The 17,638-nt window shown below is 53.1% G+C and overlaps 1 protein-coding gene across 3 annotated transcripts in view; it reads right to left on the bottom strand.

The window, feature by feature from the left end:
* Window positions 1-1,429: 1,429 nt before the first annotated feature.
* The window catches only part of SCN5A (sodium voltage-gated channel alpha subunit 5), a 99,379-nt gene continuing 83,170 nt past the window's right edge, over window positions 1,430-17,638 (bottom strand). For all 3 annotated transcript variants that reach the window (XM_070492266.1, XM_070492265.1, XM_070492267.1), the window contains exons 22-28: window positions 15,209-15,331; window positions 13,129-13,410; window positions 10,886-10,939; window positions 10,107-10,248; window positions 9,352-9,452; window positions 8,114-8,384; window positions 1,430-5,036 (exon numbers count right to left, since the gene is read on the bottom strand). In XM_070492266.1, the coding sequence (XP_070348367.1) occupies window positions 3,796-5,036; window positions 8,114-8,384; window positions 9,352-9,452; window positions 10,107-10,248; window positions 10,886-10,939; window positions 13,129-13,410; window positions 15,209-15,331 (2,214 nt within the window). In that variant the 3' untranslated portion in view covers window positions 1,430-3,795. The remainder of the gene's footprint in view (window positions 5,037-8,113; window positions 8,385-9,351; window positions 9,453-10,106; window positions 10,249-10,885; window positions 10,940-13,128; window positions 13,411-15,208; window positions 15,332-17,638) is intronic.

Below are 17,638 nucleotides of genomic sequence, written 5' to 3'. Positions count from 1 at the left end.
GTGGTCAGGGAGGGCTCCCAGAAGAGGTGACAAGAAGGAGGCCTGAAGGCTGAGTGGAAAGAAGAATAGTGTTCTGGGTGTCGAGAACAGCAGTTGGCAAGGCTGAGAGGAGGAAGAGCCTGGGACCTTTGAGGGGTTAGAGAGATGTGGTTACAGAAGCTGGCAGGCTGGAGGCCCTGGGAGGGGTTTGCCTTGATCCTGAGACAACAGGAAGCCATTGAAAGGTTTTATCCAGGAGGCAATGATCATGGGTTGAAATACTCAGGTAGCCGAGTAGTTTGGAATGCATGAGGTTAGAGGAAGGGAAGCCAGTGAGGAGCTAGCCCTGGTGCTTTCCATGAGGCAAGATGCTGGCCTCAACCAAGGAAGCAGCAGCAAGATGGAAGCAAGTGGTGGGGCTTGAAAGATGCTGAGAAGGTAGCATCAACAGAGCGTGGACTGGGCACACGGGTGAGGAAAGCCTGCGGTTGAAGATGGCATCTGCGGGGGTACCTTCACCAATAGGCTTGAGAGCATGACAGATCAGCTCAGTGTTGGGCAGGTTGGGCTTGAAAGCTTTCGAGATGTCCCAAGTAGGCAGCTCTATGTGCTGGCCTGGGGCCCAAGGGCCTGGGCTCCAGATAAAGACTCAAGACTCTTCTTTAGAGCATGGCAGGGTATGAGAGGGTGTTTCCCACTCTCTTCCTGGGAGAGGGCCCTGGGCCTAAAGAGCTTGATCATTCAGTCCGACACTGGAGGATGTGCCCCCGAGGGTGGTGGTCCCAGAGACTGGAGGAAACCCTGGAGAGGGTGGTACCACAGAAGGCTGAGGAAGAGAGGATTTCCAGAAGAGGCTGTTGTCCACTGAGTTAAATGCTATAGAGGGGACCTGCAAGACGAGGACAAAGAAGGCTCTGCTGGATCCAGCCAGAAGGAAGCCCCTGCTGGCCAGCAGAGCACTTTTGGTGGGGTGGTGGGGCAGCAGTGAGGTGTACTGGACTGAGGGGTGAGGGAAGGTGAGGGCTAGGCAGCCAGTGTCAGGTCACAGGTCCAAGCCTGGCTTGACACACAGGTGCCACCACCTGGCTGTTTTCCATGGCAGTTGCCCCTTCCTGCTTCCACCTTTCCAAACCCTTCCCATTGTGTGAGCCCCAAATTGCGGTCCTCCCCTCCGCAGTGCCCCAGACTGGGAGTCCTGGAAGGCAGGGCCTGGGTATCCTCTTGTGGAGGACAGAGTGGTCTGCCCACACCCACTTTTCCTGGATCAGCCCACACTCCCGGCTGTCGTCCTGGGAAGACAACTGGAAGTCCCGCGTGGTTCTTGGGATGTCATCCCATGCTCCCGCATTGTCGTTCTCCAGGTTTGCTCAGGGTGAGGCCTCCTCACAGTCTCCTTGGGCCTGCCACCACCCTTGTCAAATCTCGGCACAAGAACAGAGCCCAGGCCAGCTCATGTAAGCCATTTATTGGTTTGTTTTAAAAATATGTATCTTATTTATACACGAAGTTTGGTGAGAAGTGCTCCATTAGTTCAGACAGCAGCTGGCACTTGATGCTTGTCCTTCCCTCCTTTTTCCTACCTTCTGCTGGTCACTGTACAGTTCTGGGGAAAAAAAAAAAAGAGAGAGAGAGCGAGCCACGCTAAAAGCTAAGAAGTCGGCTCTAACTCATCTCTGCCCTTGGCCACATGTTCTGCAGCCACCGGCCAGCCCTGGGCACCTGTCTCGAGGCTCCTGGGCTCTCCACATACACAAAACCACAGTCTCCTTCCGGCCAGTTGGGCTGGCAGCCCGGCCTGCCTCCCAAGCCGCATTCCTGCCCGTGCAGCGGGCGCTGAGTGCCAGGGAGGGGGCACCTCTCCAAGCCTTGAGAGCAAAGCACAGAGACCTACAAAAATAAGATTTCCACTCAGAGAAGTGTTGCTGGGACAGTTAAAACCACGTCCCACACTGGACTCAAAAGGAACAAGGAGAAGAGAAATCACTGGGGGGTGGTGGGTTGGGGTCTGGGGTTGTCACCAAGGGAACTCGGGGTGACAAGAAGAAATGTAATACTTTACTGGCCAGCAATGCCCCCTTAGCAGTGCCACGAGCTCGCGAATGTCCAGCCCTCTGACAGCTCGGCGAGGTAGGTTAGGAGCAGCCAGTTTCCAGCTTCCCGGGCTGCCCTGTGAGGTGGACGCCTGGTAGAGGGCGGCTTTGCTGGAGAGCTGGAATTGGGCAGCCGAGCCCCTGCCTGCTCAGGCTCCGCCAGCCAGCACTGCCACTTTCAGGTGACAGTTCTATGCATTAAAAGATTTGCATATGCTAAATAGGACTGTCAGCAGCTGAAGAGGCCCTGGGGGTAATTGGACTAGAAAAAGTATTTTTCCCTGAAAAGGCCTTCTCACAAGACCCATGGGACAGCCTGGACCCTGCCCCAGGAGGTCCTGCATGAAGGTATCACTAGGACCCTGGGCTGAGCTGGAGGGGCTGGTCCAGGGCCACATTACTCCCTTTCCCAAGGGGGCCTCCCAGGGCACAGGAACCGGGCCAGGTGGTCCCGAGGCCCCTTCCCTGCACAGGGCCCAAGCTGCCCTCCGCATTCCCATGACACTGCATCTGGAGAGGAGCTAGGGATCATATGGGAATCCCCTTCCTGTCACGGTCAGAGGCAGAAATGTCCAGAGAGAGAACCCTGGCAATGACGACAGGGTCCCTTCTTCAGATAGGCTGGGGGCCACCGCGGCTGAGACCTGTCGAGCTTCTTAGCCCCAACCCCACAGGACTTCTCTTCCCGGCCTGTGGCACAGGACCTGCCAGGTTTGGGAGTGAGGACAAGCTGGGTGCCAGGCCGTGAGTGGGGCTGGCTCCCTCATGCCCTTCAGTTTAACGTTAATACTCTGACAGAAGGTCAAGCTCTCCTGGGAGGAAAAGGCAACATCAGTGCCTAGGACCAGCCCTGGGACCCAGGTCACTCTCTTCTGGAAGCTTTTTAATTTTGTAGAACCAACCCAAGTATGGCCTAAAACACAGAGGAAAAACGGGACTCTGGGGACAAGGGAAGGCCAGAGTGAGCCCCTGCTGACAAGAACCCCACCCGTGGGGGCCAGGAAGAAAGGACTGTCTCCCTTAGGCTGGGCAGAGGTGGCTGCCTGACACTCGCCTGAGAGGAGCCTGGGCCACACGTGGCCTGTGTCTGGCCTGTGTGTGTGTGAGAGTGTGTGCACACGTGTGTGTGTGTGTGTGTGAGGGAAGGGGTCCAGCTCTCCTGGCACCTCAGTCCAAGCGGCAGGGGAACCCCACTCTGCCCCTGGGCAGTGAAGGCCTGTGGGAGCCAATGGATTTCACTTTTGCTTTGAGAACAGAGTTCCAGCAGCTCCACAGACACTCTTTTCAGAGTTAAGAAGAGGCAGCATGAATTGCTGCCGACGTCCTGGAAACGTCAGTTCTTTGCTCAAGTAAAAAAATATCAAATATAATAAATTTATGAAAGCCCATTCACAACATATACAGTCTCAGTTTTATATTTTGCCTCAGCAGCTGGGATGGAGTTGCTTTTCAGAGCCCCAGGGCATTGCCTGACCAGACCAGGCCACTGGTGTGTATGAGGACTCCAGGGAAAGGCCACCCTGAACGGTTGGCTCAGCCAACTGCTTCTGGCTGTCAACATGGGTGCCACAGAACTCTGCCTTGTCGCTGCATGGGGCTGAGGCTCATCTCACACTCCCGAAGCCCAGAGCAAGGAAGACCCAGCGGAAGCTGGTTTGTGGCAGTGTTCAGGTTTGCCACGATGCAACAGCCTGCCTTTCGGCGTCCTGGCCAGCCCGAGTGAGGCTCACACAATAGACTCACGGTCTCTGTCTGGGGAGGGGGGGAAGTCTGCAAGATCTTCACTGCGGCTGTAGTCAGACACCCTTGCCTGGAGGTTATCGCTGGTGGCCCTGGTCACACTGTCATAGGAGGGTGGGAAGGACGAGGAGGAGATGGAGGAGCTGGAGGGTGGGCCGTGGCGTCGGGAGAAGTTCTCATTCATCATGTAGGCAATGAGGCCCTCTTGCTCAGGGGCATCCTCTTCGGAGAGGCCGCTGCTGCCTGCCTGCTGGCGGAAGAGAAAGGAGGCATGCTTCATGGAGCGCTGCAGCAGGTGCCTCCGGAAAGCCCGCTGGATGATTGTGGCCGACACCTCCTCATGCTTGCGCCGCAGTGTGGTGGTGATGGGCTCATAGGAGATCTTGGATGGGTTGGCCGCCATAAACTTCTCCTCCATCTGGATCTTCAGAGCATCCATCTCCCCAGACTCACCCAGAACCCTCTTGGTGAAGGCAAAGAGTATGTCCATGCAATGGATACGGTCCCCGCTCACCATGGGCAGGTCCATATTGATGAGGCTTATCTGGTTGGGCTTGGCGATACGGAGTGGCTCAGACAGGGCATCAGCAAAGTCGGACAGGGCCGAATACTCAATGAACTGGGTGGCCTCTGGGTCAAACTTCTCCCAGATCTCATAGAACATGTCAAAGTCATCCTCACTCAGGGGCTCGGTACTCTCTTCCGTGGCCACGCTGAAGTTCTCCAGGATGATGGCAATGTACATGTTGACCACGATGAGGAAGGAGATGATGATGTAGGTGGTGAAGAAGAGGATGCCCACGGCTGGGCTCCCACAGTTCCCCCGGGAGCCATTGCTGTTGGGCAGATTGGGGTCACAAGAGGGGGGTCCCGTGTTGAGGATGGGGCTGAGGAGACCATCCCAGCCAGCCGATGTGGTGATCTGGAAGAGGCAGAGCATGCTGTTGGCGAAGGTCTGGAAGTTGAACATGTCATCAATGCCAGCCTCCCACTTGACATAAGCAAAGTTGGCCATGCCAAAGATGGAGTAGATGAACATGACGAGGAAGAGCAGCAGGCCAATGTTGAAGAGGGCAGGCAGGGACATCATGAGGGCAAAGAGCAGCGTGCGGATCCCCTTGGCCCCTCGGATCAGCCTGAGGATGCGGCCAATTCGTGCCAGGCGGATGACTCGGAAGAGTGTTGGGGAGAAGAAGTACTTCTGGATGATGTCTGAGAGCACAGTGCCTGTGGGAAACAACAGAGACTGTGGCCACCAAAGGCATCTCTGTCCTCCTTCTAGCCCAGCATCACTGGTGGGGTCTCTGTACAGTAAGGAGCCAAAGAGAGGAGGTCCTTCCAGGAGGATTGGGTCAAGGGGCATGAAAGGTCCCTGCCTCTCCCCTCTCTCTGTTTCCATTTCTACATCTATGATCCAGAAAATGAGGACCACAGTACCCCCATCCTTTGCAAAGTGCTTTCTCAGCCCCTTTGTTCCTTAGTCTTCTGAGAATACTTGCACAATAGAGCTGTACTAGGCCCATCTTCTAGATCATGGGTCTGATGCCTGAGCGGATTTGCTCAGCATCTTGGTGGCCTACTTTGGACCAGAACTTGGGCATTTTAGCTCCTCACTACTCAAAACATGGTCCAAGGGTCAGAAGCCTTGGGATCTCCTGGGTGCTTATCAGAAATGCAGAATCTCAGTTCCACCCCGAGATCCACTGTATTTTAACATGCCCAGATGATTCATATACACACTGAAGTGCAAGAAGCACTAGCCCAGAAGTCAGCGCGCTCCCCTACACCACACCACACCTGTCACAACCCAGCCTCTCTGAGATGGTTCCTATCACTCTCCCGACTCTGCTGGCTTCCAGGGCTTCCCCACTCCTTGGTCTCTTTAACTACCCTGGGTTTGGAGTTTTAAAGAGCAGGGATATATGTTATGGTAGAGAGAGTGAAATAAACTTGCCTCATATTGGCCCAAGTGACCTCTCCAGACTCTTCATATAATAACAATGTCACTGGCTGACAGGAGTCCAGTGTTTACTGTCAACAAGGCACAGGGCTGAGCACTTTATATCCATCCATGAAGCCCTTCCAGTCACCCTAGGAGGTAAGCTGATACCATCATCCTCATTTTCCGGAAGAGGAAGCTGAGAAGTGAGGTAACTTACCCAAGTTGCCACCTAGTCAGTGAGAAGCTGGGATTTGGCTCAGACACTCTGGCTCCAAGTTGACCTGTTAACCACGCCTCCCCGGTACGGCCAAGCACCGGGACCAGGAGGTGTCCCCGAGGTATATGCCGCACCTTCTAAGCCTCCCAGACTGTCCCTCAATGGCTCCATTTCTGCTGCTGACCTCCTACATTCTCTAAGGCCTCTCCCCAGTGCCACTGGGCACACTCTCGCCCTCACCCCTGCCTGGGACTTCCCAGAGCATTTCTTCACCCTACCTCCAGCTGCTAACCATCTCCCATCACTGAAGCCACAGCAGCCCCTGCCTTAGCCCCTGTACTTTCCTCTGAGTTCAGTGAAGGCAGGGAATGTACATGTGGAAAGATGACAGTCACCCCAAGGCAGAGTTCCATGGGGACAGGGTCAAGAGTTTGGGCTCTGAGCATCAGTGACAAAAGAAAAAAATACTGATAAATTAGATTTAATCAAAATTAAAAACTTTCTGCTTCAAGAGACAACCAAGAAAGTGAAAATACAACCCACTGAATGGGAGAAAATATTTGCAAATCATATGTCTGAGAAGGGACTGGTATTGTATAAAGAACTCTTACAACTCAAAAATAAAAACATAAATAAGCCAATTAAAAAATGAGCAAAGGACTTGAATAGACATTTCTCCAAGACATTTCTCTTCTTATATATCAAGGAAAATTACCAATGAGCGCATGAAAAGATGTTCAGCATCATTAGTCATCAGGAAAATGCAAACCAAAACCTCAGTGAGAGATCACGTCCCACCCACTAGGGTGACTATAATAAAAATACAGACAGTAACAAGTGTTGGCGAAGATGTGGAGTAATTGGAACCCTCATATATTGATGATGGGAATGTAAAATGTTGCAGCCACTTTGGAAAACAGTTGGGCAGTCCTCAGATTTTTAGATTAATAGTTTCCAGGGGCTGGGGAGAGGGAAAATGACTGCTAAATGGGTACAGAGTTTCTTTTGGGGGTGAGGAAAGGTTCTAAAATTAGATAGTGGTGATGGTTGCACAACTCTGTAAATATACAAAAGACTATTGAATTGTATACTTTAAAGGGTGAATTTTATGATATGTGAATTATATCTCAATAAAACTGTTATTAAAAAAAGAATTTGGGCTCTGAGGTAAAACAGGCATGGGTGTGTGCTATGGTCTGAATGTCTGTGTCTCCCCCAAATTCATAGGTTGAAATGCCAACCCCAAAAATGATGGTATTAGGAGGTGGGAACTTTGGGAGATACTTAAGTTGTGAGGGTGGAGCCCTCATGAATGGGATAAGTGCCTTATAACAGAGGCTCCAGAGAGCTCCCTAGCCCCTTCTACTTTGTGAGCACACAGCAAGAATGTGCTGGCTATGAATGAGGAAAAGGACCCTCACCAGAAAACATGACCATGCTAGTGCCTTAATCCTGAAATTCCAGCATCCAGAACTCTGAGAAATACATTTCTCTTGTTTATAAGTTACCCAGTCTGGCAATTTGTCCAAACAGACTAGGCGTGAATCCTATCTCTGCTCCTCTCTAGTTGTATCATCTCCCTGTCTCTGTGCTGACTATATAATGTGAATTGCATGAGGTGGGTGATGTCTGAAGGAGCCTGGCACACCCCTCGGTGGCTGGACTTCAAAATTTTCCATCTCCAGGGAAAACTTCTACCCTGGAGGGCCACCTGCCTCCCAACCCTGGAGACTCAGCTCACCCTGAGTGAGCCTCTTCCTCCTTCAACCTAAGGTGCAGGCTTTCCCTTGGAGGGCAGGGAAGCCCCCACAGCCCCAACTCCCTTTCCCAGGCTCATCCTTGAAGCTCTCCAAGCAGAGAGCTCTGTTCTAGGATTCCACAGAGGGTAGAGCCAGGAAGGAGTGCTGGGTCTTGGCCAGGTTGGTCCCCTTGGCCTATGTGGACCCTCACAAAGTTCTCTCTGAAGGGGTATGTGTGCATGTATTTGTGTGTGTGTATGCACGTGTGTGACAGAAGGACAAGTGAGGAATGCAGAGAGAGAAGAATGTAGGAGCCCAGTGTACTTGGCATTAAGTATGGACCCAGGGCTGGAGGAGAGGCCTGGCCTGGAGAAGGCTTCTCTGTTCAGCCGACTTGCATACCCACCCACGATGGAGAGGATGACAACCACGAAGTCGAAGATGTTCCAGCTGTTGGTGAAGTAGTAGTGGCGCAGGGCAGTCATCTTGATGATACACTCGCCTGTGAAGATGGCTACAAAGAGCAGGTTGATCTTGGCCAAGATGTTGACCTTCTCAGGGCTCTGGTCATCTGTCTCCACCATCATGGTCACCATGTTCAAGCAGATGAGAAACATGATGGTGACATCGAAGGCCTGCTTGGTTACAATGTCGAATAAGAAGCCCTGGTACTTGTTCTGAAAGGAAGGGTAAAGGATAGACTCAGTAGGGACCTAAGACAGGCTAGCAGACCCCCTGTTGCTGCCTCTCGGCTCAGACCACCAATCCTCCTACTCCACCCTCTGTGGCCAACACACCAGCTAGACTGTCATGGTGAGAGGAAGAAGTCAGGAGGCTGAAGCAGCCTGACTTTCCTGCTTAAACCTCCCTGGGCTTCGAGGCCCAGCCCTGAGGCTCCTTCTTCCCTGAGGCCTTCTCTGATGGATCTTCAGGAAGGGATTTCTCCTACCCTCAGTTTTGTTAGCACATCATACATTGTGCTTCTCTTTTTGTTCCCACTGTCTGAAGGCTAAAGGCCAAATTTAAAGTTTAATCCTAGTAATTGTACCAGCCCTCAGGTTCTCCACCCCTTTTATGGAATTGATTTTATTTATTCCACTAACTATATTTATATTTGTCTTCAATTGTACGCCACTCCAGATTATTTTAGGGAAAAGAGAAGATTATAAATAAGTGAAAACACACACACACACACATTTTTTTTGGAGAACGGCTTGATGGGGCCAAGGGAATCAGCCTAGCAAAGAATCCAGCACCCCTCCTGGTCCCACCCATCAGGTGACTCTACTGCTCAGGGGGTTCAAGGATGAGGTTATGAAGGGGGAAAGGGGCTGTGAAGACTGCCCTGCTCTCCTGGGGAAAGCCTGCACCCTTGCAGGGGAGGAGGGGGCTCACTCAGAGGCAGATGGGTTCCTGATTGAGGGGAATATCCCCCGGTTGCCACAGCTGTCTCCTGCCTTCCTCACTATCTCCATGAGACTGAGACTGTGTGTCAGAGGTCCCTCCTTCCCTGGACTGGCTGAGGGCCCCAGGCTTGGCTTAAGACTGTGAAGAGGCCCCAACAGCTGATTGTGCGGCATGGGGACATCCCAGGGACCCCCAGAAAATCCTCCTCACTCCTGGTGAATAGCAAGCCTGGCTCACCAGGGGCCTTGGGATGGGCTTCTGGGGCTTCTTGGAGCCCAGCTTCTTCATGGCGTTGTAGTACTTCTTCTGCTCCTCTGTCATGAAGATGTCCTGGCCCCCTAAGTGCAGAGAGACAGGCACCAGCCTCATTTTAGGGTTCTCAGGGGCTCCAGCAGGGGGGGCAAGGGATCTTGCCTCCTTGATGAGGGTGCCAGGGTTGGCCGCTTCCTCTCCCCGTGGAGGAAAGTATGTCCCTATTCTGCACCAGAGATTCCTCCTCAAATCTGCTTTACCAGGGTCCCTGTCCCCATTCACCTTGAGATCTTTCTGGCTTTGGGACCTGCAAATCCAGTCCACACGCACCATGCTCTCTCCTGCCCAGTTCAGCCAGGCTGGAGGTTCTCTCTTCCCACTTGGTTTGCCTGCAACCCAATCATGGCCCATCCGATGGAGCTCTGGGAAGACCCTAGCCTCTACACAGGACCCCCTCATTGTCCCTGATCATGGACTAGGTCAACAGTCCCAATCCTCACCCCTGCTTCTCAGGAGCCTCATCTCTCAGGTAGACTAGGGCAGGTGTGGGGCCCCTTGTTACACTCTCACAGGCCAAGGCATGTGACATCATGGACACACCCCTCTCCACTCTATTCCAGCAGGAGCGAGAAGAGGACCATGCCCAACAGGAAGACAAAATGGGGCCAGGAGCCAGAATGACTCCTCAGTGCCCTGCACCCTGCCACGCCATGCCAGCCCAGGGGGAGGCTGTGATCTACGTATCTTTTTCTTCTGCTGGTTGAAGTTGTCAATGATGACACCGATGAAAAGGTTCAGGGTGAAGAAGGACCCGAAGATGATGAAGATGACGAAGTAGATGTACATGTAGAGGTTGTATTCCCACTGGGGCTGCTCTTCAAACTGCGGGGGGCAATCAGACAGCGGCGTCACACAGGCAGGATGGGGGGGGGCGGGCTGGGGGCCCACTCTGTGGGAGAGAGGGTGTGTCCAGAGGAAGGTCACTAACACAGGGGTGTGTGTCTGTGAGCACAGAGCAGGGCCAGGGATGGGTGGGAATGGAGTTGAGAAGAGTGCATGATGACAGTTGAGGAGAGGAGGCATGCTGGGCTCAGGGCTGGCATAGCGTCACTGTACGGCTTCTGCCCCGGGCCATTGGGAGGTTTGAGTATATTGGGCATCTCCCAATCTTCAATGAACTGTCAGTGTGACTGGGTGGCATACAAGGACAAAGAAGAAACTTGACTTGCGTCTCTGTTGCTTCCACCCCATCCTCCTGGTGTAAGACTTTAAGATTCAAGTAAATTATAGTGAATTTAATTTGAAAGATATTAGAGAATTTTGGGATTCCTTGGGAGACCACACAGTCTTGCCCCAGGGCCAGGCCTGGGCATTCCAGAGAGGCTCAACTCCAGGTTGACACAAGGGATCTGGCCCCTATGGGGTGGGCTTTCAGACGTGGACACTGATTCCCTGGCGGCCCAGCAGCCGGGAGCCTCAGGTGCTTGACTTGGTGGGAGAAACCAGTGAGGCAACGTACCCCCCTGGAGTCCACAGCCGCATACATAATGTCCATCCAGCCTTTAAATGTTGCCTGGAAAGAAAAGACAGGAGTAAGAAAATTATTTAACTCGGCACCTATGGAGCTCCTTAGGGTTCCTGTCTGCACAGATGAGGCCAGGAAATAGCCTCCTACAAGAAGCAAGCAGCCCACCCCACCCCTTCAGCCGTGTCCGAATAGCTGGGAGTCAGGGAAAGGCCTTCTTGTTCAGGGCAAGGGGTGGAGGGGAAGCCAGCAGAGCAGATACCCCAAGAAGGCCACACAGTGGGGGAATAAGCTTCTTGATGTCGGCCAAGAGACTGATGAGGTCTGCCCTTCAGATCCACATTCATTTCAGATTCTAAAATGATGAGAATCCTATAAGCAGGTGTCAGAGCCAGAGAGGTGGGGTTTGAGCTCTCTGTTCTGGCTTAAGGTGGATCCCAGGCTGACCTGGTCCCCTCTGTCATGCACCTCAGAGAACCTTGTGGCTTCTGCTCCATGGCCTTTTAAAGGAAATCCCTGAAGAATTCCAACAGTCCCTGCACTTAAGGGGGTCCTTTGGCCAGTGGTGTGTTGGTAAATAGCTAACAAATGGCATTCCAGAAGAGAAAAAGCCCTGATTGTTGTGTCTGCCAACTTCTCTGAGTAAACAGTCCCACCCTGGCTGGTTTTAGGTGGCCAGTTTGTCATCACTGAACACGGAGTTGGGAAGAGACGCCTCGGAGCACGGCATTGCAGTATTTCCACTGTATGGGTACAAAAAATGTAAACAACCTCAAGAGCACAGATAGTAATAAACGGGAATGATGAGTTGTGATTTTGTTGTAATATTATTTAGTTAATTTTAAGTTTATAAAATCTAATTTTTAATAATGGCTTGCAAAATATCTGAAAATGTAAGAATCAGCTCTTGTGAGCCCACACAAGCTGGCTCTAGCACACCACACCAAGGCAGGAGAGAGGGAGGTGGAATGCGATGGTGCTGGCTGCACTGTCTGCCCGTCTGGGCTGCTGTGAAGACTCAGAAAGAGCCTGAGAGTCATGCTTGGTGGTGAGACCAACTGTCCAGTGGGTCCCACTTGTGTCCTTGGCAAAATCCAATCCTGCCCCGAGCCTCCTTTCAGGGCACAAGCTCGTCCACACAAACTTTCCATGTCTGAGAGTTTTAGGAGGCAGGCAGGGCACATGGGGAAACAGAAGCTGCTCCAGAGAGCGCAAGCTACTTCAGCTCCCTGTGCCACGGGGCCCTCACCTGTAAAGAGAGGCCTGGAAGTGCTTTGGAAACTGCTGGGGAGCCCCAATGTCACGAGGTATTCGTGACTGAAATCTTTCCAGCCACTGTGCGGTTCTCAGCCTACGAAGGGGCCTTTCCTTCCAAGTTCTGACATTCAGAGGGACAGTCACAGGGATGGGAGGCTCTCTCGGTTTGGCTCTAATCCTGTTCTCCACGAGGCATTTCAGGGAAGTCTCTGGAGAAAGCTACTACTGGGATTTAAGGGGCAGGTGGAAGTGGAGTGGATCAACATTAAGTTTTCAGGGAAGAGTCCACTGAGTTTTCCTTTGCTTTGGGGACTAGCGACAGACGCCTGGGTTTAAGATTGGGAATGCAAGAAAAGCAAGCCGCAGCTTTGTGCGTTATGGTTCTGTTTGCATTTCTGTTGTCAGGGATATTTGTTGGTTAATTTTATGGCATGTGTTATAATCACTGAAGCCACCATGCTAACAAATCAATGGAAACTCTAAAAAGACTAGGTAGGGCTGTGTGTGTTTAAAGATCACGCATCTTGCACATCAGAGTTGGAAGTAAATATATTCTTTTAAACAACGCAGGAGGTATCACAACCTTTTATAAAAGAGGGGTGGCCAGAGTCACAATTTGCTACTAGTTCAGTCTCTGGGTGGCTATGGTCGTTCATTTTTAACCTGTGTCATTACACTGCCAAACTGAGAGCGTGAGGAGGTCAGCCTGACTCCTGGCTGCGGAGCTGGTTCTGCCACAGTGCTGACCCCCATGCCAGGCATCCTGGAGAATGTGGCATCAGCTCTAGAACGGAAGATCTGGGGACATCCCAAGCAGCCAAGAAGCGTCTGGAAAATTCTTAGCCTCCTTTGGGCAGTGTGACTCTGTTGTGAGGATTCAGAGTGGCCTCACTGTCCCCCTCCTGCCCACACCACGAGGGAAGGCGCCTGTTGCTGGAGAGCCAATGGGAGGAAGCAAGTCCCTCCTCTCCAGGACTTACCACCTGCAGAAGGGCCAGGTACCCGGCCCCCACGTTGTCAAAGTTGACTTTCACCTTGGTCCAGTACAATTCGCCAGTCACGTTGAAAGACTCACAGTCGCTCTTATTGTTCACGATGGTGTAGTTCAAAGGCAGGTCTCCCTCAGTCTGGTTGATGCACCTCCCAAACTTCCCTGCGAATAGGTTCACGCCCATGATGCTGAAGATGAGCCAGAAGATGAGGCAGACGAGGAGGACGTTCATGATGGACGGGATGGCGCCCACCAGGGCATTGACCACAACCTCAAGTGGACGGAGAAGAGGCTCAGTTCTTGGGGGTGCCCAGAGCATATGCCCTGTGTAAGAACCCCCTCCACCTGCTGAACTCCCTGGCTGCAGGTCCCTGTGGGGGCAGGGGTATAGAATACTTCCTGTCCCCAGAGAAGGGCAACCCATGGCTGGAAGCCGTGGTGGGGAGTGAGGGGAGTCAGGGAGAACACACAGCTTTTTCTTTGCACCCTAAAGTCTGACACAACTCCAGAACATCTGCCTTTCCCTTCTTGGGCCTGCCCTGAATGCATGACATTCAAATTTAATTTTCAACTGGGTCTCTGCTGCTTGAGTATGCCAGAAACTGATGGGAATGCCTCTGGAGACACATTCTCTGAGCTAAGTCTCTGGTTTATTTTGGGGCTGCTGCTACCAGGATGGATGAGCGTTTTTCCCCTAAAGTATGCCCAGGGGACCTCATGTGTATGTCTGGAGGGTGCTGACAGTTCTTCAACGCTGTGGTGAGAGCAGAGCTGGGAGAGCATGTGCTGTGGGTGCCCCCCTGTGCCTCTGCCCTCCCAGGGAGTGGCTCTCCGACCCCACAGAGCCACAGCCTCATGCTCTGCATCTAAACTCACAGCACCCAGGAGAAGCTTCCTTGGCAAAGGCATATAGGGCGCTCTACTCCACTGAGGAACCAAATCCCCAGGTGTCCAGGAGCCAGGAACATGTTTGCCATGCAGACTGGAAGTGAAGCTGGTGTAGTCTGCGTGGTAGGCATGGTGCCAGGACGGGTAATGCCGACACAGGCAAACAAGAGGGGTTCCTGGTTCCCCGGCAAGCACGATGAACCCAGAAACGAAGTGGGAATCCCAACTCTCAAGTTTGCCCTTGGCTGGCTCTGTAGCCGAAAGCCATGACAGAGGCATTCCTGGCAATGAGCATCTCCCCCATGTCCTTCTGGAATCAAATAGCCTTGCTCCCAAAGATACATTTAACTTGGGTCAGACTGTTCACTTGTGAATGATTTTCTATGAGGAGTGAGCGATTCGTTTCTCCATGAGTTGGGGGTGCGGGCAAAGTTCACAGCCATCAACCAAATGGGGGCTGCTGAAGACACAAGAGAACTGTGGACATTTTGCAAAAACAAAAATAAAAAATGCACGCACACAAACACACACACGTTTGTTTTCTTGCTATAATTATGAGTAATGTTTTTTCTTGGTGGGCTTTTAAATTTGCTTTATATGTGCACATTCTTTGGTAAAATTTGGTGACATGAAAAATGCATAGGGCTCTGCACTTAGAAAATAGTGAAGAAGAGTTTCCTAAGCAAATGCAAACTGGTATCTGACGGTGAGAATATAGCTTGCTCCTTCCTTGCTCCCTTTGCCCTCACTATCACTCCTGCATCGCAGACAACAGGAAAGTGGCCTGGAGGGCACGCGGAGCTGGGCACACACAGAGACGAGGCCCTGCAGGAGAGCAGAATCAGAGGGGCCTGGGGCCAGTGGGGCTGGGCTGCAGCTGAGACACCTGCACCCAGCGCCTCACTTCCTCTCTTTGATCCACCACTCTCCTGGCCTCATGGAGCCCCTGGGGCTGGAGATGACAGGCCTTGGGGGAGGGTTCTCATAGCTCTCCAGCCTCTCAGTGCCTCCAAACTCACCTGTGCCTCTCCAGCAGATGCTGTACCATGTTCCTATCAAGTCATGGGGGCCCCAGACCCAGCTCCAGGCTGGGCCGCTTGCTCAGCAAGCTGAGACCGGGGGTCCCCTCAGTGGAGTCACCTCCTGCTGCCCCTGCAGGAAGGGACAGCTACTCCTCTTACCCTCATGCCCTCAAAGCGGGACAAGGCTCGCAGGGGTCGGAGCGCACGCAACGTCCGCAGCGACTTGATGGGGCCCATCTCAGCAAAGCCCAGGGTGTTGGCCACCAGGCTGATCAATGAGACCTGTGGGAGGCAAAGTGGGGTGAGGACATCAACATAGCTCCCGAGACAGGTAGTGGGGCTTGCGTGAGAGAGCCAGCAGGCCTTCCCCATGTCCAATCTTTACCATTCCTGGCTGGATCGTCTTCACAGGCCGTCATGCACTGGGCAAGCTTCCTGGGGCCCAAGAGGCTGGGGGTGAGCCAGTGCATCCTGGCTGTCAGACCTTTACCGAGAGCTTGCTATGGGCACTTCACATGCTTGTCTGCAATAGCCCCACTACCCCCCAGGACTAGGAATGCATCAAACCTTTTCCACAGGTGAGCAAACTGAGTTCCGAAGCCACCCACTGGTGGGGAGGGGCAGGGACACAAAGTCTGGGTTTCTGGTCCCCACGTGCTTCCTTTCAAGTCAAACTTGTGCCTTTCCCTTCCCTCCCCACAAAAAGCCTCTTTTTGGAAGAAAAGATCATCTTGGTTGAGTATGAGCAGACAATTTCCCCAAAGCTGGACTTCGCCACATTCCAACATGGTCAAAGAAGGGAGACACAGGGGAAGATGCTGTTGGTAACGGGAGCCTCAGCTCTCTGTTCCCTCTGTCCCATCCCCACTGGGGCATTTCCACCCCGTGAACTTTATCCTTCTAAAGCTCTGCGGGCATCCAGTCCCCGCTTCCTTCACTGCTGGCCTGTGATCAGAGGCTGGAAATGGCCTCCTGCCTGACCTCCCCTGCAACCGCTGTTAACACTACCCTGGCACTCAGGGCAGCCTGGGGGTGGAGAGGGCGGGCAGGGACCTGACTTCCACAGCCTCCTCCCAGGCTTAAGCTTGGAAGCACTGCGTTGGGAGAAGGCTGGGCAGAGGGGCTCAGAGGAAGACTCCCAGGATCAACTTCTGTGCTGCCCCCACTCACCCCTCGAGGATGCTGGGTTGGTGGTCCCCATTCCTAGAGAGGCAGAGGGACATCTCTCAGAGACCTCTTCCTGAGGGCAGGGCCCCAGAGACCAGGTCCGGACAGTCAGCCTGCCTAGTTCCCAGCAGGCCAACCTTGTCATCTCCATTCTTTCCAGAGCTTCCCCCACCTGCTCCACCCACGGTCCCCCCATCTCGGTTGATGGCAACTCCATCCTTCCAGCTGCTCAGGCCACAAGCCTTGGCGTCATCCCTGCCTCCTCTCTGTCTCTCACACCCTACATCCAACCCATCAGGATTTCCTGTTGGCTCTGCCTTCAAAATACATCAGAAGTCCAAAAATTTCTCACCACTTCCACTGCCACCATGCTGGCCAGGCCACCGTCATCGTTCCCTGGATCACTGCCACAGCCTCCCAACTCTTCTCCCTGCTTCTGCTCGAGTCCCCACCGCCACCTCCCACCCCCACCAAGGATTAAAAGGTCACCCTTTAATAACAGGAGTCAGTTGATGTCACTCTTCTGTTCAAAGCCCTCCAAGGGCCCCCCATTTCATGCTCAATAAAGGCCCATGTTTTCCAAAGGCTGCACCCTTCTGCCCCAGGCAGGCCGGCCTCATTGCCTGCACTTCCCTTCCTCATTCACTCTGGCCTCCTTGCAGCTCCTCAAGTATGCCAGGCAGGCTCCCACCACTGGGCCTTTGCACTGCTGTGCCAACTTCTGCTTGGAATGTTCTGCAGGCATCTGCCTGGCTAACCCCAACTTCCTTCAAATCTGCTCAAATTTGGCCTCAGCAGGCCCACCCTGGCCAGTCTATTTAAAGTCGTAATGGATACCTTCCCCTTCCCCTGAGTCTGGGCCCTCCTAATCCCTTCCCTTCTCCAATTCCTGTTGCTCCACGGTTCACATCACCTTCTGACTTAATAGAAGACTAGCTTATGACGATCTGACCGTTCGCAGTCGCCTTCCTCCCTGCAGGCAGGGGCTTTGTCTATTTTGCTCCCCAACACCCCCGGCACCGACAGCAGCGCTTGCACACAGTAGATGCTCAATAGTATTTATTGAAAAAGTGCCTGAATGGATCCTGGAAACACCCTTCTCCAGCCCGGAGGCCTGGAGTCCACCTTTCCCACCAAGTGTGGGGTGGGGGGGGCAGCGTGGCCAGCATCAGGAAAGCTGGATTCCAGCACCTACTTCCTTCTGCTTGACCCTGGGCAAGACCCTTCCCTACTGTGGGCCTCAGTTTCCCTCTCCACAGCCTCGTTCTCTGAGATTGGGACTGGGCAGGACGCACTGACCATCTCCTTTGCCCAGCCTCGGCTCTGAGTTCCGCAAGGTGGCAGGTGGTGGGGTGTTGGTGGGCTTCCCCCGAAATCTTTGCAAACTCCCTCTGGACTGCCTGGGGGAGTCCCTCCGCAGGC

Source organism: Equus asinus, chromosome 21 (genome assembly GCF_041296235.1).
Source record: "Equus asinus isolate D_3611 breed Donkey chromosome 21, EquAss-T2T_v2, whole genome shotgun sequence".
NCBI classification, from domain to species: Eukaryota; Metazoa; Chordata; class Mammalia; order Perissodactyla; family Equidae; genus Equus; species Equus asinus.
The sequence above is the reverse complement of the archived record's forward strand: the minus strand, read 5'-3'. Positions and strand labels throughout refer to the sequence as shown.